This window comes from Wasmannia auropunctata, unplaced genomic scaffold (genome assembly GCF_000956235.1).
Source record: "Wasmannia auropunctata unplaced genomic scaffold, wasmannia.A_1.0 LD335975.1, whole genome shotgun sequence".
Taxonomy (NCBI): Eukaryota; Metazoa; Arthropoda; class Insecta; order Hymenoptera; family Formicidae; genus Wasmannia; species Wasmannia auropunctata.
In genome coordinates this window covers 294,214-317,983 of record NW_012026915.1, presented here as the reverse complement: position 1 = coordinate 317,983, position 23,770 = coordinate 294,214, and the positions used below count along the sequence as shown (strand labels likewise).

Sequence of the window (23,770 nt, the reverse complement as noted above, 5' to 3'; positions counted from 1 at the left end):
TTTATAACGATTTATTGTCAGATGGATTGAGAAAATATTAAGGAACGATAAATGCGCATTTTTTTCAGGTAAATTCCAGCTCAGCGGTATTGAATTATCAACCGCCAATTTCGCATCATCACGGCCGACGGCCGTTGAATGTCGGTCTTGTTGAGTTCAGCTATTTGGACAGACGACGGCTGAATCCGCGTGAGTTCCCATTGTGTTCGAGAAGCGGAGGCGGTGATGGAAATCGTAGCAGCGTCAGCTCCGAAGGTTTCTGTGAAAATGACACCGACATTCCCGATATATCTGAGTCTCAGGTTGTTCTCAGACAAGGTTGTGCTCAACTAAATAATTGCGGCGATACAGATTCGCAGGTCATTATTTCCTCATTTTGTACTTGAGTTTATTACGATAGACATATTATTGCTTTCCTTACGAATATATTTCTCAAAATTACATTATGACGGTATATTATTTTAGGAAGGGGCTGGCAGCGAGTCATCTTCCAACAGTAACGTTAGTATGAAGAACGCTCAAGGCTCGGACAAGCATCGCTCAAACGCCTCGTCCGAGACACATAGTGATAGTAGTGATAGTAGTAATAACAAACCTGCCTGCGAGAACGCGAAGTGCAGTAGGACGAATATTGCGGAGTGCCGTGATAAATCGCGCGCGGTCGTGTCCAAAGGGGCCAGTGTTAAGAACGAACAAGAATCCGATCAGGAGAAGGAGGCTGGAAGGCCATTCAAGGACGAGAGCTCCTCATCCAGCAGTGACAGTCCTTCCGGCGACGAGTATAACGTTTACTATTACGATCCGAAAGCTGTGACCAATAATAGTGGCCTGCCGAGTAAATATGCTAAAAGCAATATGCATACCGCCACCACTCAGGATGCCAGTATAGTTCTAAATAATTTAAAGAAAACGGAAGACCCATGGGACATTTTATTCGCGCGGGCAGAGGGACTATATGCTCACGGTCACACGAGAGAGGCTTGCATTATTGGAGTGCAGCTAGCCGAGGAGCTTTTGGCTAATCCTCCCGATCTTATGATCGAGGGACCGCCAGTGCCGGTAAAGAACAAACGAAAGAGGGTAAGTTTTTAAAGACAGAAATTATAATTCGCTAGATTAAAATAAATACGATGCTAAAGGGAACGCGTAATCTTGATGTTGCAGCAACATGTGAATCCAGCATCTCATCAGGTAACGTGTCTTGCATCTGCGACTCTAGCAAAATGTGGATTCCTGTGCACGGTGCTCGCTGAGAATCCAGAGTATCACAATCTGGCGTTTCGCGTGGGTCTTTTTGGCTTGGAGATGGCCAGACCACCGGCTAACACAAAGCCTTTGGAAGTAAGATTAAACGGAACTACGAAACGCAAATTTTGTTTTATCTTATTCGTGGGATTGATGATTATCTTTAATTTAACTAGGTCAAACTGGCTCATCAAGAGAGCGAGTTGGTAGTTTTGCTGAAAAGAATTCCGTTGGGACCGACTGAATTAGCTATGATAAAGCAGAGAGCCGAACAATTGAGAGATGGAGTTATGAGATCAAGAGGACATGCGCTCTTACCCATCATGTTGGCTAGTTTCATTTATGATGCGCTCGACGTACCAAGTATGAAATATTCTTAATATTTAAACCTATATTTTACAAAAGTCTTTTCTTCTCTTCAAGTTCAATAGATCTTAAGTTTTATTTTTCGTCTCCCGTTATTCCTCTTATTGACACATTTAGCGATACGAAATTTATTATAATTATTTCATCTATTGAATGTTTTTGGACGTGCGACTGTTATCTATATCTTACCTTGTGGAATTTTCTCACTTGTTTCAAACCGGTTGCACCTTTTGACCATTACATCAATTTACGAGCAATATTGACTACAATACAGTGCTATTTGACTATATGTTTAATTTATCTTTGTGTTTTTTTACATTTATAATTTCTATTGACGGTGACTTAAAGTAAACCGAAACATTTGTAGTCTTTGTTAAATATGTTAATATTGAACAAAAAATACCTCGCTTAGCTCATTGTTCTTTATTATAATGAAATATTCTTTTAACAATATGTATGTCTTTCGCGCAATTGGTCACGTTGCGATTGACCACATTGCGATTGTCCACGTGTTGCAATTGGCCACGTTGCGATTGCCCACGCGTTGAGGTTATTAATCGCTCTCGGAAAATTTTCCGCGAATGAATATTTAATCGAATTGTGCTTATATATGCAAAAAAATATTTCTTTCTCAAACAAAGAATAAAGTTATGAAATATTTTACAGGAGTAAAACTACCTGCTGAAATCGATCCAAATCTTGGATTTGACGCCGCCGTGGCTGTCTTGGGATTGAAGGCGAACGTAAGTGAAGCGGATCATCCACTTCTTTGTGAGGGCACTCGTAGACAGAGGTAACTTTCGTATTATTAATACATATAATGTTAACCCGTGTAAAGGCTACGTTTCTTTTGCAACGTCCGTAAAGAACACCTGAGTGCGAATTCGCACCAAGCGTTTTTAAAGCTTTATATCTTTTGAAAATAAAAAGCAAAATTAAAGCAAAACGTGTGTGTTTTCCAATGTAAAATTTTCTGACCATTTGATTGGTAATGTTAAATTTTTGAAAAAAAAAAAAAAAAGAACACAATTGTTTTCAAAACTGCGTGTTAAATAAAACCACTTCTGGAAATACCCACAGGTTGAAAATTTTGTGGGTGCGAATTCGCACCGAGGTGTCCTTTACGTGTTAATGTATTTAGTGTATTATATCGCACGTATGTGTATGTGTATGCGCGTGTGTATATTAATATAAATAACAATATGCACATTTTTTGTTTGTTTCAGAGGAGATTTGGCTATTACTTTACTCGTGCATTACAAAGATGATCCTGTAAAATTAGCCAGAATAATGGACAAGTTGCTGGATCGAGACGTTCATCAACTTATCAAATCACCTATTCTCAGTAGTTATTACACTTCTAATCCTCCTACAAAGAGCGAGGTAACAACCCAAGACATTTCCTGCGATGACTATGTGTACAAAGTTCACATGTAATGTTTAACAACGTAAAATTTTAGATGGCACGATTTGTTCACGATGAAGAACGTTCATCTCCCCTAGCTGGAACTGATAATGGCGGTGAAAACATTATTGGCGCTAACAGCAGACCTCATAGCAGTACGAGCGCAGAATTGGAGAGTGGTATGAGTGCGTTGACCATACAACCGCAAATTGTGCAGCCACCGGTGCCTATTAGAACTAAAGAAACACGGTGTGTATTTGTGAAATTACGTATAACGTGTATATCGCCGCATCAACTTATATTTCTCGTTTTGCTCGATAACCAGGTATAAGAGCAAAAGGCTATATCCATCTATTCCCAATCAACCGTCGGAGGCAAGCGCGCACTTTATGTGCGAACTGGCGAAGACTGTCTTATCGAAGGCTGGCGGTACCAGTTCAACTTCGTTATTCACTCAGCCATCCACTAGTCAAAATCATCATGGTCCCCATCGAGCGCTTCATATGTGTGCTTTCCAACTCGGCTTGTACGCCCTCGGTCTCCATAATTGCGTCAGCCCGAACTGGCTCAGTCGTACGTACTCGAGCCACGTGTCCTGGATAACCGGCCAGGCAATGGAGATTGGAGCTCCAGCGATTTGGTTCCTTATTGACAGCTGGGAAGGCCACCTGACGCCACCGGAGGCTGTCAGTATAGCTGATAAGTCTTCGAGGGGCAGCGATCCGAATATGGTCAGGGCAGCAGCGGAGCTTGCTTTGTCTTGCCTACCGCACGCGCACGCACTTAACCCTAATGAAATTCAGAGAGCTATATCACAGGTATGTACAATGTAACCAGATACAGCTATGTATAGTCGTGGATATATCGATTTTGACACTTTTTTTTAAATAGGTTTCGAAACACTAATATTTTGCAAATGCGAATCGATTTGTGTACTGTCTCTAGACTAAAGATAGTACACCATCGTGGTTCGCATTTGCAAAATATTAAATTACCTATAAAATACATATTATATACATATATTAAATATATACTAAAAACTTAACCTAACCTAACCTATGAAAAAAAGTTGCAACCGATATCGATATGTGTCCACGACTGTACAAACAAATAGTTATTAAATAAATTACGATTAGGCCAAACTAACGAGTTTATAATAAGTTTAGCCTAATCGTAATTTCTTTGTCTTTACAAGGACGAGCTAGTCTTAATTTATTAATTTATTAAATCTTATCTTTTCTCAGTGCAAGGAGCAGAGCGAGGCTATGTTGGAGAAAGCATGTATCACGGTGGAGAATACTGCAAAAGGAGGTGGTGTTTATCCAGAGGTATTGTTCCAGGTAGCAAAATATTGGTACGAGTTGTATCTTCGGGTAAGTAAATTGTTAAGTATTTGAGTAAAGTAAATCGTTACTTGTAAGAATGTATATAAAATATAAATCAATTAATTTATTAAACATCCCTCTTTATATTTTTTTGTTTTTAGCAAACTCCCGGTGGCGATCAGCAGGATGAGATTCCCCATGATCCTCTGCAATTAGATCTCAATGGAGTGCTGTTAGTTGATCCAGGACCTTCTGTGGATCTGTCGAACACTCAAATGATGCCTGGTCCGGCGCAGACAGTTGTCGTCACCAGCACGCAGCCACCTCCTCAACACTATACTCATCCAACGATTACGACTCTGGCGCCTTTAGGTAAAACTTGCGTTTTCTTCTTCTTACAAGGAAATACATAGAAGTGTCCCCCTCCGACTTTAATGAGAATATGCTAAAATACAGACAAAAATAAGATACTAACAATTTTTTATACATGCTGAATCGCACGTTAAGGGGATAATACCCAGCCTTGAAAAAAATTCGGTTTTTTCTTTTTGAGTAAATATCATGTAAACCGTCAAAGATGAAAAAAATGTTTTAAATAAAAGTTAGTATCTAATTTTTGTCTGTATTTTAACATATCCAAAGCTCATTAAAATCGGAGGATGACACTTTCATGTGTTCCCTTAGAATTATCATTGAATTATTTTTTCAAATTTATTATAATGTTCTAAAGGGGTCGGTATGCCGTACGCCGTGGGCCCATACAGCTTTGTACATCCACATCATTCTATTGCGACATTCAGCGGTCCGATGCCCTCGCACAGAGTCACTCTACCACCCGCGCCACACATGCAAATGTATCATCCATTCCCACATCATCCTGGACACCCTCAACATCCACCGCATCCACATCATCCGTCTCCGGCCGCTCCACCTCCGCCACCGTATTACACACCTCAACCTCCGCCGACACCGGGAACGCGCCATTTGTACACGATGCAACAACCTATACCAGTAAGTATTGTTATTCTATTGCTTATTTTTTTAATCTCAGTATGTACCGAGAAATATAACTGTTCAATTTTATTCAGGTCCAAGCAGGAGTAGCGGGTCCTCTTCCTGGACAAAATAGCTTACCTGGACCAGCGTTAGTTCAGACACAATCTATAATATCGACTGTGAGAGCTCAACCTCAGGTAAGCTCCCAATAATACATGATAATGTAATATACCTAGCCATAGAAAATGATTTAAATTCATAAGAAATAAATGGCTTTATAGATTGTAAATAAATTAAATAACAAAAAATGATTTAATTAAAAAAGAATTACTGATTTCTTTGCTTAGGTTCATAGACAAAGTCAGACATTCAATCAGCAACAACTACGGACTCTCGTTTCTGCATATCGTGTTGGTATGCTGGCGTTAGAAACTCTAGCTCGCAGAGTGCACGATGATCGGCCTCAAGCCAAATACGCACGGAATCCGCCCTATGGGGAGGACGTTAAGTTCTTGCTCAGAGTTGCGAAACGGCTTGGTACGCAATATATGCATCAATTGTGCATTTGTGCTGTAAATAGCATCGTGAGCCCTTTCGTCCTTCACCATGTTGCTCTGGAAGCAGCTCAATATCTTGCTAGAAACAATCCGGCGCTCATCGTACAGCACTTGAGATCTGCCTTATTGGCTCCGCTCGTGCACAAATGCCAACAGATGTTAGTATTATTTTTTTTATTATATAAAAAGAGAAAAATAAGAGTCGATAATTACAAGTCTATTGTCTCGAGTCAGCAGTGTGAAAGTAATAACCGGTTCATATTGATTTTAGGTACATTCAGTGCATGCATCAAAAACTATATCATTTAACAGCTGGCGATTACGAGGAGTTTGCCAGTATTGTTTGCGCAGCAAGGGCTGCTTTTCAAATCAATCCTGAGGGAAATACTCAATTCAAAGAGTGGTTACAATCGATCAAAAGGTAAATCCAAGTACAAAGACCTTTTAATGGACCGGATGCGAATGAAACTGTGAGAAGCTAACGATATTCCTTTTTTTTTGTTTTGCTTTTACACAGATCTCAGTCTTGTAATAAGGATCTGTGGGCGCAGATCAACGCGGCGTTACAACAGACCGGCAAATGACACAGGACGGAGCCAGGCGTGACGTGGCTCACTTCCCTTCCTCCTCACCCTCAACCATCCCTGCCGCCTCCACCACCGACAACAACTCTCGTATTGCAGCATCAACATCCCTGTCACCCCCATCCACAGAGCGTCGTATGCGTTCACGGGCTGGCTACAGTCAATAAGCTCGCTTGGGATAAAATCTCCATACCATGCATCATTGAGGAGCCGGCGGCGCATCAGCTGCCGCCACCTCCTCAACACCAGATATCCGGGCTACCGGGACCATCTGCATGGCATGAACCAATCGACAGCCGTGGTTCTCAGGGGATCAGTAACAGAGACGAGCGAGATTTATCTCAAGTTTAGTTAATGTATCTAGAAACGCGTGAGTAGAAACGCGTGATGAGATCAAGATGATCAGTTGAAGAGGATATATGAGTTTAGATTAAGTTTAATGAGTAAGTGAAAACAGCTTAATATATAAGTTAATGTATAAGTTGTGTGTTAAGTTTTACACATTATTGCTCGCATGGTAAGATTTACATAGAAATGAAACATTCAGTGCGCTGATTTATGTAAGAATCTTCTGCATAAAGTGATATGTGTATATTATATTAACGGCCATGAATCAAAATTCATGTTCTGACTTGGAGTCATATCGGACGTGCGAGCGAGTCATAAAGTATAACGTATATTTCTTTATATTCCGATAAATTAATTTTGAGCAAATGAATGAGTTTAATAAATCCAGAAGAGCCGCTTTTTACATTTTCTTTTTTCTTATGGATAAATGCAGTATCTGATTACCATCACTAATTTTTTATAAACTCGTATATTTTATATGTTTGATAACATTCTAGTTAAATCTGTTGGAAAAATGTTGCTTTCAACTTAATTTATTATCGTATCTGTGAATTTGATACCAATTTAATGAAAAAGACCGATTCAGATAAGCGAAAAAAGCCGATCAAAATGGATTTTTTTGTTTATTTGTATTATATGTATGTATGCATGTATGTATATATACATGTATAACAATTATATACATATATATTACAATTATTTATAAAACATATATTTAATTGTTAAAATATTTAAATGTATAAAACATTATATATCCTTATATGTTACGCTGAACATATGCATAAAAATGTTAAAATTTACTTATAATAATTAAGTATAACGTTATAAATATAAAATCAGCATTTTACTATAAATTATAGTAAAAATAATTTTTTTAACAATAATGCATTTTAAAAACAACATGCAAAACTTTTTTCGTCTTATGCTAACGCACGAAGAAAGATGTAGAATGATGAAAATTGGGAAATTTTGAGTTTTAATGAAAAGAACGATCTACAAAAAGCATCTTTTGCATAAAGTAACATATTTTTCGTTCTACGCTAATGCATAAAAAATATGTATTTAAAAGATGATTTTTTTTTTTTTTAAAGAAACGCTCTACGAAAACATCTTTTGCAGAAAATGACAAATTTTTTGGCCCGAATACGCACGAAGAAATATATATATAGGAATGATGAAAATTCTCGAGATTTGATTTTTAATGAAAAGAACGATTTGCTGATCTATTAAGAATCTGTTGCACAAAACATTTTTCATCCTATGCTAACGCACGAAGAAATACGAAGATGTAAATGATGTTTTTTTGAGTTATGATAAAAAAACTATTAGCTGATCTATAAATTATCTTTTGCATAAAGTGATAAAAATATAGACATATTATTGTTAAAATAACAAAACCTTTCATATGAGTTAACCGATTCATATGATATGCGGAAATAATTGAATGCGAAGAATTATTTTTTCATTTACGAACATATGTATGTAGCTTGATGAAATTAATTGGGTTTATGAAAGATTTGTAATTATAAAAAGTGAGTGATGTGTTGATCTGTATGAAAGTATTTTTTGCATAAAGTAATGCATACGTATATAGATACATGCATGTATAACATCTATTTGAAATATATATGAAAATTAATAAATATAACTACATATCATCTCGTGATGTTAGAAATTTAAGATATCAATCAATATAATAGAGTAAAATGATTGTTACATCATGTAATCGTTAACTATAAATAATTACATGCATATAAAATAATATATTATTATTGTACGTAAAATGCTTACTCGTATTGAATACGTAAGGGAATTCCGAATATGCTGAGTCTTGAAATAGTTTCATGCTTTTTGTTAGACAAATAAAAAATTTCAAATGCGATTAAAAGAAAATGGAATAATTGAAGTGAAAGGAAAACTTTTTAGATCAGATCGTTTGAGTACATTTGATTTTAATGTAAATTAAAAAATAAATTCGTAAACTATTGCGAGCAGTTTGCAATAAATAATATGTATATATCATTTTATGCAAAAGATGTTTTGTAGATCAATTTATTGTTTGTTTCATCATAGTTCAAAAAATAACGAGAATATTAATTATGTCAATCTGCATATATCTTCAAGCACTCGCTGTTTACACGATATCGTTTACACGAAATTTAAATATGTAGGAACGCAAAATATTTCGATTAAAAGTAGAAAAGAAAAAACGCAAACGATGTGGCTTGCATAAGAGACATTGCAATGCAAGCGAAAATATAAACCAAATTGAAAATATCGAAAGATTATGACAACGCGTATTAATCGAACTAAAGCTAATTGATTGAATACAATTGTCGAGGTGGAAACTTCATGATTTTAACGATCAAAGGAATCGATCTTCCTGTTAATGATTTTGTTGAATCCGAGATTACGTTGATTAAGAAAATAGAATATCGTTAAAATAAAATTAGAAGAAAAATGATATTAAGTAGAATAAATATGACACCAAAGTCATCAAGATGAGATTTATTAAGGATTTGTCATCGATTTGAAGCTTATTAAATTTTTCCAAATAAATGGAAAAATATAATCTAACATAAATAAATAGGCAGGAAGATTCGACATATGAAATACCGTTTATTTTAGATAAAAGAGCAGTTTGTCGCATGTCGCAAACTATTTCGATATAATTTTTCTAAAAAAGAAAAGTAATACAGTACTTTATGGATTTTAAAGGAGTCGATAATGGAATAATTGTACTGCATGTTTATCGGATTTATTTTTGTTTTATTTTTTTTTTCTAAAAAGAATCGAAGAAAGAAAAATTTAAAAAAGAAGAAAAAGAAAGGAAAAGGAATAATGTATTCAATTTATATCGCGAATTTAATTTATATTTAAAAATTAATTCTAATAATATAATTTTAATTAATTTTTAAATATAATTAGTGAGTAAATTATGTTTGATACTATTTGATAATAAAATTAGTATGTAACATGATACAATTTGAATATGATATAAAAAAAGTACTGTGTTGAAAATTTTTTACAGGAACATATAAATTAGCTTATATTAAATATGGATAAAATAAATAAATCAAATAAATTTAGTATGTAATATATATAAAAAATCATTCTCTTATGTTAAATTGTACATATGTGCTGAACATACTGTGTAAGAGTGAAGAACTAACTTTTTACAATATCTCAGTAACTAAAAACAAAAAAAAATGATTTGTTAATTAAAGAATTCAGAGATCAAGTAAGATAGAGTGAAACGCAGATGGAAAATTTTTTCTCTGAATTTTTCCAAGAGAAAGAAAAAGGAGGGAAGTCAAATGGAATTTTTATGTGATTTCTGTTTTATTTTACTTCTTGATTTTATCATTGATATCATATCTTTTATTTTTCTTTTCTATCTGTTTTAATACATTTGTGCGGCTTACCTATCTTACGTTTGAACTGTTTTAATATACTTTTACGATTTGCATCTTATCTATCTTATGTTTGATCTTGTGTCTTAACTTACATAATATTTATTTTCTTACGATGTTACTTGTTCTGCAAGTGGAATGACGCACTTATGAGATGTGTAATTGTATATTTTTTATTAATCAAATATTTTACAAGATCTTTTATCTAGAGAAGACAAAATAATAAAAGGAAAAAGAAAATACTTTGGTTGATAAAGAAAAATTGATGATCTCGCCGATTATATCCAGTAATATGCTTTTTTTTATATATTTTTATGTTTTATATATTTTAGAAATATGTGTGTACATAATATGCATTTATCGCGTTCGCTAGATCCGTTCGAATGAACGAATTTCGCTCGTATACACACACTTAAGTGAGACACATCGTTTAAAGGGGTAAATACTTTAGCGTTTCTAATTAAGTAACAGCTGAACGCGTCACAAGGACACATGCACCGAGTGACGGCTCATACAAATCCCTCGAAACTCAGCTGTTGCTCCTTAAAAATCGATTTGTTGGAGAGATCTCCTGTTGTCGCTTAATATATTTTTTTTGGTATTGATTTTCTCAATTAACTTCTTACACAGCTGACACAAATGCACATCTTCACAAGAGCGAAACGGTATAATATTATACATTTTATACTATGTATGTATATATATTATAATATGTATTATATTATATATTATTTATTAGATGCTATATATAAATATGTATATAACACACACACACACGCACGCACGCGCGCGCGCGCACACACACACACACACACACACACACACACACACACATATATATATATATAAGTGTCAAGAATCGAGGTTAACTTAATTGAGGATTTCTATATCGAATACGCGCGCAAGAAGAGTATCGAAAATACATGGAATCATTTCTTTATTTAATTTTACACGCCGTTAGTAAAGTAAAGTTAGATAAGAAATTTTGTTCGCGTTTTGTAAAAATATATAATAGAAGCAACATTCTCGTTTTAATAAATCTCAATTGTTATGCTAATATGAGATATATGAATTGCAAACCAACTTAATGATGGCAATCCTATACTGCATATTTAGTTTCTTTGGAGGAAAAGCAGGATAGATGGGAAGAGAAAGGAAAAAAATAAGATGGAGAAAAAAATTGAAAACAAAGATGACATTAAGATAAAATTATATACATAAAAATTACACTTTCATAATTTATTTGTAAAACGACATTTTTTAATTCAAATCCGAAGAATTCTGCTGAATTTTTACCGACGTAAAACATGAATTAGATTAAGTACGGGTAAGCTCTTAGATACGAGTAAATGAGTAAGCTTAAATATATATGCTGTAGCGAATAAATGTATAGCAAATAATAAGTTTTTATGCGAATTCTGTTGGATGCAGTAATGCGCGCTAACGCAAAAAAAAAAAAAAATATACAGCTTAGATCTAGACGTGAGTTTACGTGAAGACGCATGCATATTAGATGAATAACTGAACCAGTCAGCTGTAATTAATATGCCGGCGTAAGAACGAGAGCAGTGAATGCGAAAAATCAAATATATTTAAAAAAAACTTTCTCTAGTATTGCTGTATAAGCGGATAGGCGGGATTCTCAGAATGTGTGTCGAATGCAAGAATGAATGTTGCTGACGCTGTCGTTCGTTCACTCGATGTAAACTGATTTTCATGCCTTTGCACTTAGGTAAATTAGTGTGTAACAAATTCTAGTCTGCGTCCAACCGAATCCGTTATTACATTTAAGTTTTTCGTGTACATATTTACTTTGTGACTCGCATGATCAACGTAAACAAGAACAATGCTAACATGCGTTAATCTATGTTATGTGCGCTAAACAGATAATGATATATCGAACATCAGAATTCTTGATGATGCTAATTCATAATAGTGTCTTTTGCATTGAAAAAGAAACGATGTATATTATAATAACGGTCAAGAATCAAAATTCACGTTTGGTCTTTGACTCACGTCGGAAGAATCATCGAATGTCATTTTTTCGCGAAACCATTCTTAGTTAATTACGCATCTCTGGCCGTAATTAGATAGGAAAATTTTACTTTCATTGATAGATAGAATTAATTCTCTTGTCTTATTTTATTTTTGTAAAGTAACAAATTTAAATAATATTAACATCCGTTTACGGTAGTCAAATAAAATCCGTATATATACACATATATATGGAGGTAATAATTAATGTTACATTCAAATTTTGATGAAAGTACGTTTTTACTATTCTCTAGCACTTTACTATTACTATCTAATGAACCGCCACGTCTTCTTATTTTTCTTTTTTTTTTCATCCCATATTATTTACATTTAATTTCGCTTTTCATTGTAATTGTAGATTTACATTATGCTACATCTGATCGCAACGTATTCTTATTTGTCATTATTGACAGTTCGTAAACGAAATGATCTCTGTAATTTTTAAATTAAATAATTTGAGATATATATATATATATATTATATATACATAAATAAAGAAGAAAAATATTACAGCCGACATATCAGCTTTAGTGTTGAGCCATCTTATCCAGCCTCCGACGAAATATAACTGGAGAAATCTTGCCTTCATTCTTTTTGTACTTTGCTTTGGCATGCGATCGTTAGATTTTTGTTTTTCTGTTTTTTTTTGCGTTTTCTTCTTCGATGGAAAGTAGATGAATAATTTCGCATAACATTTTCTTTATTGCAGTTTCATTGAAGATAATTCACGTATAGGCTCGTAAATGATAATTGCGAAACCATTTTAATACATCTTGCCTTTATTATGATTTACCCTTAAATCACCTGTTGTGCTATCGTAGAAAACATAAAGAAAAAGAGAGTTCATTGCTTATACATTAAATCCGATAGCCTAAGTAAGTTAAAAGGATTTAAATACCGTGACATAAACGGTAAGAGAGAAAAAAAAAGATTTATTTTCACTATATAATTAAATGCTTGTAACACACACGTACACGCACGAGTAACACGCCGCGCGAAGTATATTACAAGATAAACAATTGTTATTGTTTCTAGTATGAACTCTGAACAGTGCCTCGTCAAAATCTATGTGAAACACTCTCTCCGCAAGTCCCCCCCTTCCCCCGAGAGACGTTCTACATAAGGTCTACTGTCTGTAATTCGTCCATGATATTGTTCACTGTCTGTAATTATGCATCCCTCATTAATTCGACTCGTAACCGGCGAGTAAAATACTGAAGTGACATCGACATGTGGGCAAGTATCAGAATCGAGCGCGATTACGCGAGTTCTATGAATCGCATGAGTTTAGAAGTCATTCGTTGCGCTTCGTCGTTGTTAAGATAGATTTTAATGAGACAACGTGTACATCACTCATGAGTGCAGTCAAACATTTGCCTTAGAAAATTGAGCTTCTCGGAGCAGCACTTGACAAGCAGGCGATATCTGATTAATCGTATTGACGGAAGCCATTCTACGTCTTCGAGATTTAATTCCAGTCTGGCGATTGGCGCGTTTGAAAATAGGCTAAAGGACGTGGAAATGGCATTCCGCTTCGGCGTGTTGTAACGCGCGATGATAACGCAGCTCGCATTCAGGTTTTTTGTGTAGTGTCGTTTGAGATAACGCCGAACGAGAGTTTCACGAGTGGCTATACGTATATTCGTAGAGACGAGCGAGAAGTGTCATGTAGATTTAGTACGCGAAAAGCATTTTTAAATGGCACTGCCACTAATTTACGATATCGTGACTGCGATTTGAGAGAGCAATACCAAGCGTTTAACGATGTCGCGTCGCGACATTGATGCTACAAGCATCGGGGACAGACATATTTTTCGCGCTCACGAAGTTAAGGCTGCGCTTCATCTTTAAAACACGATGTAATATATAACTCCTTTATCTTCAGTTCTTTATCTTTGTTCTTGGCGCCAATGTCTCAAAAAAACAAAAAAAAAAAAGATCGGAAGACTAACTCTCTGAAATCAACTTCCGACGCTTCGAAGAATGACGTCAATTGTATCACAGAGACGTAAAAATTAAAAATTAGTATTATCAATTAGTGAACCTATTTTGTAATAATGTCGACTTGCTAATGATTTCACGTACATACATATATATTTTTGCCATCCGTGGAAAGACTTTCTTAAAGAGTTACTGTCGATTTAATTAAAATGAAAGAAGATACACAGAATAAGATTGATATATGGCCAATTTTGTGATACAAACCGGCAATAAAACTCAGTTTTCAAACACAGTTTCACATCCATTAATAAAGAATAAATTCATTGGCATCGTTATTATTAATTAATTTTAGCTATCGGTGATAGCAGCTGATTGATCACATTTACTATTTCCGCTATATTTTTTTTTAACAAGATAGAACACTGAAACGCCGCATCGAGCCTTAACCATCGTGATTCCCACTCGTTACACAGACAGTTAACAATATTATGCAAATACTTCGCGTCACGATCAAAAAAGATCTTGGATGAAGAAGACGTACATACAATATGTTTTGTTCGTACGTTTCTTATGTATTAAGCAACATTTATTAAATAATCCGCGAGAGAGGACATCGTCGTAATATTTGATCTAGATACATTTGCGTATTGTGCATATAATCGATAATGATATGCTCGTAGAGAATCGTAGAGACATTTCAGTAGCCTATTTATGATTAGAGAGGATTTTTAGTATTAGAGATTGTGCGGTCCATTATCTCGCGAAGAGAGAATGCACTTAAGATGAGGGAAATGGCATTCTTTCGCGGTGGACATAAATATACTAAGTGTATTTAGATAACAGAATATATGTAGGCTGCTAGAATATATTGTCTATTTTACGTGCCATAAGTTAAGATGATATTGCGCTAGCAACAGATGAGATATTTCTCTTATTTCCGTACTCAATTTGCGTCGAAACCGATAGTGGTCCCTTGGCGAAATTGGAGCGCCAATTACGGCACGCAAATAAACGAAAAGAAATTGATAATAAAATATGAAAATTTTTCTGACAATCAATTCGAAAATTTCTGAACGAATTGAAAATTTCTCTTTGCTACACTTGAGCAATTTCACTTGAATTTACGGCACGTACTTGTAAAATATGAATTTTTGTACATGCTTGTACATGAAAATTCGCGAGAATATGGAGTATACGTGTACCGCTATGCGAATACCTTGGTGTAAAACACTCGTGTTTCTCTGCTGAAAGAAAAAGGTGAAGATAAATCTCCAAAAAGCTAATGGATAACATTTCCACGCGTTTATTGTGAATTAGTCGACTTTAAGCTCTTGAAAAGAGACACGAAAATTGCACGAAAATGCGAAATTGAAAATATTGATTATGTCTGAAAGAAAGTAGAAGGGAATGGAATCGCAGGTTTTGCGAAATAAGATCTTTAAAAAAATTAGCTTTTTGAACGAAAAACAAAATCGATAATAGTTTAACATCGGCATTAAGTGCAACATTTTCTTTATATGTGTACATATTTTGATTTTGCTACATTATTAAAAAGTATAATGTCGATTTCGAGTTCGTACTTCTAAGGTTCCTAATGCATTTTGTAGATTCAATTTTTCGGATTGCGCCGTAACTGACTGGCGAGTGTATAAATTTTAGATAATCTTTTCAATTGTGTATCATTGTATCAACGGTAAATATATGTACAGCAATCACAATAAGTTGAGATTCTCTAAATGATGTAAATTAACGTTAAATAGCATACAATTTGGCGGCTATTTCTCCACATTGCTTCTTTTATCAGCGGATATATTTATCATTATTTTTCCGATTATTTGCTCAATTCATGCCCGACCTCGTCAGTTTGATTAACGTGCCGATAGATAAGTTATACATAGTTAACGTATATTTTTACCGAACAGCTTAGACGGGTAACAAAAAAAAAAGATACGTAATATCAAGAGAAAGATATGTGGCTTGATATAAAAATATTACAGCAACGTCGACGATGTCCCGTCGACGATGCGTACGGACTGCAGGTGAAAATGAAGAATGCATTCCGGATTGAAGCCCCTTCCGTTTTTCTACCGGAAGTAAAAAAAAAGGCGTATCTCTTAGCGGCAGCGACTGAGCAAAATGTGGACATTTCTGACGAATGTAAATGGTATAGTTGAGAGCATTTGGACGTAAGACGCTGCTCGTTCTTTGAGAATTCATATATATACTTTTTACCCTCTCATCAAACACTATAGAAGTATTTAATATACCTATCTCGATAAAGCGAAATAATACCGTGTTTTTCTACTTTTTGAAGTATCATAATAATTTTATCTGTATTCCCATCGTTAAAATCTTATTTAAGTAATCACGTGAAGTCTTTACGGAAACTTTGAAATAACTTCTATTTTTTTCAAAAGGAATTGTGAGTAGGGCGCAAATCTCGTCTCGCCGCTTGATAAAACGATAACTACTACTCGCACGACTTGTCCCGAATTGGCTTTGGCCCTACTTTCAGTCTGTCCTTATCTTGCTAAGCGGGATAGATTAGTAGTTTGATATATATTAGGAAATATTTACATTGTAAATATATCGTGTTGCCGTTCGATCGCGATTACGAGGGACACGACGTTTCTCTCGAAGCGTAATAGAAGATAACGGAGATTCGGCGGGAATCGCGAAATTCGATCGCGCATATATTTTTCGAGAGGTAACGAGTTTTCAAAGATTTAACGAAATTTAAACTCCCCTCCGCCCCGGTTTGAAAAGTCGAGTCCTTGTCGTGGTACGATCCTGCGACATTGCAGTAGTTGATCGGTCACTCTTGTCCGAAGTATATCCCAAGTATAATACGTAAGTTTTAAGTATCAAGATCAGTCCGCAGCTTCTGTGGAGATGTCAAGTGCGCGGAAGAAAATTCTGTTGCGTAGAAAATTCTACGCATCGCACAGCCTGATATCGGTCGAAATTAGCGTGTGATTTACTAACGCGCAAATTTAATTTAACTGCGGATTGAATCTCATAATCTTACGAAAGGCGATCCCTAAAGTCTCCACGTCGCTGCGCTGTTCTACGTAAATACATAAAAAGAAATACGCGTTGATTGTGTAAAAATTGATCGCGTCGTCGATTGATAACTTCGGTGTCAAAATCGGATATTGCGTTCTCTCGAAAACTTTGGACCTTCCCGTTTGTACCTAAAATTTCGAATTTATTTGAAAAAACATTTCGAGATTTGAAAGAGTTTAAAAAAAAAAAAAGATGTTAACATCGTTCATAAGTGTATCGGGCTTCTAATGGCGTATTTAGGCACTGTATAGGACTCTTGACTTTCATGTGCCACGTAGGATAGGCCTAACATATTCGACGGAGATCCGATCGCGAGAAGAATGAGTAATTTTGATACGAAAGCCTCGGCTTTATTTATAAATCCGCTATTGGCATTGACTTGAGACTCGGTCGGACGACGATATATACGCGCATTTGATGCTATAATTATCGTCTCGCACGTGCGGGCGGCGGATAAACTGTTAGGCCTATCTTGCTCTCGATCATTTGTCATTTTGAGATACATATTCGTCATGATCATTCATATAATATATTCGTATATATCAGGTTTACTCTTCAGGTCGTCGCGTAGGGCGTAGAGTTTTTCAACTTCTAGGTGTTAAAGGAATATTTTATAAGAGCTATAAGAATATATATATATACATATTATATCTCTATATAATATGATGCAGACACGTATATATTATATCACGTAAGGGCATTACGCGTGTGTAATATATACTATAAATAAATAAATAAATAAAATATATATATATACATATATTCAAATGTACAATTTTACATCGTTGTGGATGTATTGTTATAGATTAACTGCGTAAAGGTGGCCTCGTTGTGCTCTAACTTGAAAGGAACGAGGCCACTCTCGCTTGCTCTTTTACGGAACACGAGTAAGAGTATATACATATATAAATATACATAAATATATATATATATATATATAAATATATATAAAAACTTGTCATTATATTATATTCCCGCTAAGGTACTTATTATTATGGCTATTACGGCATGATAATCGTGAATGTTGTGGAATGGGTCTATTTATGAATCCGTCGATCGTTAATGTAATCAAACGTGTTCTGCGTGACTTTTAATAGAACACTTTAAAATTCATCACGTCCCGCATCTTTTCTTCCTAGCCCATCTTTTAATTTATCTCGACGTCGTCTAAAAAATATCTCGATACAACGTATTCTCGTCTAAATGTGAAGGAAATAATAAAAGAAGTAATAAAAACTAATAGAGATAATAAATGGAATAATAAAGAAATTTATTTTATTATAAAGCGATTTTATGCAGTTTCATTTGATATTTCTTCTTTTTTTTATTGCGAAATAAATTTATCGTAAACTTGATCTCTTTGACACAGTAAATCAATGAGATAATTTTATTAGAAAAAAATTCTGTTTTGTCGTTGCGTAAAATATCAAAATATCAGAAAATGCATGTTATTTAAAAGAACAAGCAGATATCGTCTTACTAAAGGATATGTGTGTGACTCTCTACGTTATATCTTTGCTCATCTTATCCGGAAAATTATGGCACGCGTTCTCGTCTAAATACGTCACAAGGGAATAATAAAGGAAGTAATAAAGAATAGTGAGAGAAAGATAATAAAGGTAATATCGAAGAAAGTTTATTTTCATGCAGCGATTTTATGCAGCTTTATTTTTTTTTTCTTGCGAAGTAAATTTATCATAGACGTAATATTTTTGATATCAATAAGAGACAGTTTTATTAGTAAACGATTTTATTTTGTCGTTTTTGCGTAAAATATTAAATCAGACGATACACGTGTGTATTTAAAAAAAAAGTATATATTTTTTTTGTTTAAACAATATATCTTTAGTTCACTATGAAATGATTAAAAATAACATAAAATGTCTGTAGCAGTCGTGGCCGAGTGGTTAAGGCGTCTGACTAGAAATCAGATTCCCTCTGGGAGCGTAGGTTCGAGTCCTACCGACTGCGAAGAAGGTGTTTCTTTTTTTTGCTTCATAATCAATACGCAAGAACGATAAACTGTCGAGTAAATACCGAATAATCGATAATTATTCAATCTACTTATTTTTTATAATAATTTATACGTATATCATAGACATAGATATAATGTAATGCTGCAGTGAGTGTAATGCGAGCCTATTTCGTAATCGATATCGCAACGCAGGAGAGATATTTGTGTTACGAGTGCGCGATTTCAATCACGATTGCCTCAACACGCTGTGTTTACTGTATCAGTTACTTATTGATACTTTTTTTTTTCCAAATCGAGATAATTCATATCCACATCGATAACGATAGAACAGGGGATGATAGAAAATTGCAACGTGTAAAAATTGACACAAGCGGACGGTAATCAATCACAAGTAGGCGGAGAATTAATGAATTATGAAGAAGCAATACGCATGATTCTCAGTGAATCGAATTAGGACGATTTTCGTACAAAGCGTGCTGCAATTATTAGATAAAATCAAATGTATACAGATGAGTTATCATAATCGTTTATTTTGTTCTCCGTAATGTCCCATGATTACGTAAAGCCATTACATAGCTATATTTCTCCGCGTGAGCAATTGAATGATAACGGATCAATATAGTCTCTCGACCTCAAGCGTATCACTCGAGTGCATGCAAACTTAGGAATGACGGCGTTCTATATTCCAATTCGACGGGCAACGTATCTAATCAAGCGAACGAAAATATCTACGACGAAAAGGGATGAAGAGTGCAAGATTTGCGAGTGCCATTTCGTATCTTTTCGCCGCGATCGACGTCGCTCGAGCGAATTTTTATCAGGAGGCCAACGTCGACCGTGCGATCCAGGGGATTTTACAGTCGGTTACGTGGCAGGATGTGATTGTCAGGATTCAGAGATACGATATCTACGGAGCGCAGCGTCTGCTTGATATCGTCGCCCGGAATGTGGCAACGACGTGGCCGTCGCAGATCCTTATCTCCGGAGGACGTCTGGGTCTCGGCTTCCTACCGGGAGACTTGGCTTCTTCCGGCACCCTATTGATCTACATTTATACATCGAATAATGTCAACGAAGCGGAACTAGACACTATGCTGAACGACGTAAATTTAATATCCCATCCCAAGCACACGCCGAAGCTCCTGTTGGTAATCGGCTCGGACAAAATTACGTTGGACGGACGACGGCAACTCGGTTATCTGTGGAAACAAAGGCTCTTTGACGTGATTATCCTAGAGGTGTCCTTTCATCCGCAATACTCGGAACCACTTTTCGTGGCTATACACAGGTTCAATGGATTCAACGAAGATTACTCGAGAGTGACCGTGTATGAAAACAGTACCGTCTGGTACCCGAATAAGCTACGAAACATGTACGGTCATACATTCAAGGTAACATTCGAAGAGGTGAGTCCTTACGGCACTTTGGAAAACGGCACGGTGGGCGGCCTGGCCAAGCTGTTCGTGAATGCGCTGTCGGACGCCGTGAACGGCACGGTGGTGCACACGAGCGACCTGCGAGAAAGCGACATGAGGTACAACGCCGAAGGGCTCGTGTACGGGGACTTGTACAGCACGCAGCACGAGCACACCGTCGCCGTCGGCGACGACCGGGTCTGCGCGCTGGTCCCGGCGATGCCGGCGGCGAAGATCCTGGTCGATTTCTGGCGGATCATCATCACGATCCTGTTCGGCTTCCTGCTGGCGGCGGTGGTGTGGTGCGTCTCGCTGCTGATGAGCGTCACCGAGCGAGTTCGCGATCCTTTGAACACGGTCAGTCTGATCCTCGGCATGGCGCCGCTTCACGGACCCCGCAGCCTCGTGGAGAAGATCCTGTTCGTCGGCGTGGTGATGACCGTGGCGGAGTACACGATTATCTTTCAGGCGGAGCTGCTCGAGTTCGTGGTGGAGTTCGCGGTCAGCACGCGCGTGTCCACCTTTCAGGATCTGTACAACACCGGGCTGAAGGTGGTGGTCAAGCCGGTCGTGTACGACGAGCTCGCGGCCACGGAGGGCCTGTCCCCCGAGTTCATGAGGAGATTCGTCAACTCCAACAACGAGCTTCAAAACAAGGACGGGACGGTGGATAGCTCGAAGGCGTACTTCACGTCCGAGATTGACGGTAAATTGGCGGAGAATAAGTTGAAACGTAAAGGCAAGCGGCTCTTCAGACTTTCCGATCTGTGCATCCTATCGCATTATCGCGTGCACAGGCTCAACGTGAAGTCGCCTTTCAAAAATGAAGTTAACCGCGTGCTGTTGTCGCTGGAGGAATCTGGCTTTACGAGGAAGTACGTCGACGATTTCTGGAAGGACGAAAAATCGGGACGCAAGAGCGAAAGCGGAATGAGTCTCAGAGATCATTCTGTGTACGTTGCATTTTTAGTTATTATCGTAGGTCATGTTATATCGTTTACTGTATTTCTGGGAGAGGTAATAGCCGGTCGAGTTTTAAAGCGCAAACACCTCTCTCTTTCTTTCAGTTATTGCAAGTCGACGAAAAAGTCGAAACAATCGAAAAGTGTTAAGAATTAATATCAGTGACACATAATTAATTTTAAAATTGGATTGCGGATTTAAAATATATTTGCGAAAGTTTTTCGGAATTGTAATGCACGTATCTTAAAAAAAATTTGCAAATATTACCAAGAAGACATATTTAAGATCCTTAAAGACATGTATATTTAAGATCCTAAATAATATAGCTATATTATTTCTTGACTGTTTTAATATTTTATCATTTCATTGCTTATCACTGGATTGCACAAAATAGATGAGCTGTTTGTTTTTTTAATTGTAACATTACATCACATTGTTATCTTAATAAAATTAAATATAATTAAATTGCTTCAAAATTGTTATGTCTTCTGTACGGAAGAAGTTAAGAGTTGTGTAAGAAAGAAGCAAGATTAAGATTAAAAGAAAAAATACGATAAAGATTAAAAAAAACAAGTATATCTAATATATAAGCGTATGTACTTCAATATATGAAGCTTATTAGCGCAATCACATAGTACACGCTCAAAAATAGATCAATCAGAAGATCTTAGATTATAAAACGCTTTATTCGTTAACTAAAAGAGACAAGCCCCGCTTGTAGAACATTATCTCATGAAGGACGTACATAGAACGAGCTGTGTGACGCAAGTATAACAAATAAGTGTACGTCAAGAGCACGGACGTTGCGCTTCATTCGGCCAATAAAATCTTGCAAAACAGTTTGCAATTTGCATTTCGCTTAAGATTTGACACCAATAATACGGCAGAAATATGCCCGGCGTATTTTTCTGGTACTCATTGTCAAATTTATCGCACAATAAACATTTCGGTTTTTTTGTGTTGTAAAGTGTTATTGCGACGAGATTTATTTTCACCGTCATATATATAATCAATGGATGTTTTTGAAATTAATCGGCAAATTGAAGTTATAAAGATAATAAATATCAACATAACAATAAAACAAATAACAATGAGATAAAATACCGTTGGAAAAACAATATTCTGCGTTGGAAAAATATTATCGAAATATTGTTAAAACGACCATGAAGTTTCTACGCAAAAACGACTTAAAATTCCTTATCGAAACGATTATTATATAATTTACTAGATCGTTATAGTTAAATGCTATGACTCAACAAACTGTGTTGTTTAAAAATTATTGGGCAACGAGTTATCTGCAAAATAAAACGCCGCGAAAAGCGTCAGCGGTTTTTGCAGATATACGTGCATCTCGCTTAAAGTCGGCAGCGACGATTGCTGGCTTCGCGCCCGCACTGTGTGGAAGATTTGCAATCGAGCGAACGTGACTTATGTTTGCCACGGGCGATATCGCGGCGTATCGCCGGATTGCTGTTGTCATTTAAATTGTCCGATAGCGCGCGTATCACGTGTCGCGCGTATCGCTATCATCGTCGAAACGTGCGTGCCGCACGTGGATGTCTCTATCGTGCCCACGATATTTGCCGGTGGCTTTGACAATACCAATGCCGTACTATTTATACGTCGCCCGAAATATGAATCCATGAATATCTTTTGCTGCTTTGTCAAAAGTCAGAAGTCGCGAGAAAACATTTTCAACAAGACATTCAGGAATCTTCCGAGATCTTCCACGTATTGGAGTAGCTAATAAATGCGGTTCAAAAAGTTTCAAAGAAATGTTAATCTGTCTCTACTTTGATTTACGCATCTATTTACAATATTCTGATCTCATTTTTGCTTTTATCTGACCCGCGATTGGCAAAATGGAAATATACACATCGACATCTTTCTTGCCAAACCTCGATATTACCAGTGTCAAGGCGCAAGTTTGCGCCCCTCTTTTTGCAAGACTAAAAATATCGTCTATCGCAAAGAAAGTTAATGATTCGTATATTTAATTTCGTATATTTAAACTTTAACTACCACTTTTATGTGTATGTATCACAACTGGTGCTTTCGTAATATATCGTATTTGAGTAAGATTTAATTATTGCTCCTTAATAGAATATTCAATTTTAATTTCAATTGAAATTAATTT

The 23,770-nt window shown here is 36.1% G+C and overlaps 1 protein-coding gene and 1 non-coding gene across 2 annotated transcripts in view; both read left to right on the top strand.

Moving 5' to 3' along the window:
* LOC105454793 (zinc finger SWIM domain-containing protein 8) overlaps nucleotides 1-7,389 on the top strand; it is a 56,655-nt gene extending 49,266 nt beyond the window's left edge. Inside the window, exons 7-21 of the mRNA XM_011697675.1 lie at nucleotides 69-359; nucleotides 466-1,080; nucleotides 1,165-1,341; nucleotides 1,422-1,608; nucleotides 2,278-2,404; nucleotides 2,838-2,994; nucleotides 3,072-3,265; nucleotides 3,342-3,834; nucleotides 4,261-4,389; nucleotides 4,503-4,713; nucleotides 5,072-5,352; nucleotides 5,430-5,534; nucleotides 5,685-6,052; nucleotides 6,166-6,315; nucleotides 6,412-7,389. Coding sequence (XP_011695977.1) covers nucleotides 69-359; nucleotides 466-1,080; nucleotides 1,165-1,341; nucleotides 1,422-1,608; nucleotides 2,278-2,404; nucleotides 2,838-2,994; nucleotides 3,072-3,265; nucleotides 3,342-3,834; nucleotides 4,261-4,389; nucleotides 4,503-4,713; nucleotides 5,072-5,352; nucleotides 5,430-5,534; nucleotides 5,685-6,052; nucleotides 6,166-6,315; nucleotides 6,412-6,478 — 3,552 coding nt within the window. The 3' untranslated portion in view covers nucleotides 6,479-7,389. The remainder of the gene's footprint in view (nucleotides 1-68; nucleotides 360-465; nucleotides 1,081-1,164; nucleotides 1,342-1,421; nucleotides 1,609-2,277; nucleotides 2,405-2,837; nucleotides 2,995-3,071; nucleotides 3,266-3,341; nucleotides 3,835-4,260; nucleotides 4,390-4,502; nucleotides 4,714-5,071; nucleotides 5,353-5,429; nucleotides 5,535-5,684; nucleotides 6,053-6,165; nucleotides 6,316-6,411) is intronic.
* Nucleotides 7,390-19,169: 11,780 nt separating this feature from the next.
* Nucleotides 19,170-19,251, top strand: Trnas-aga. The gene has a single exon. It is a non-coding gene; the product is annotated as a tRNA-Ser (tRNA).
* Nucleotides 19,252-23,770: the final 4,519 nt, after the last annotated feature.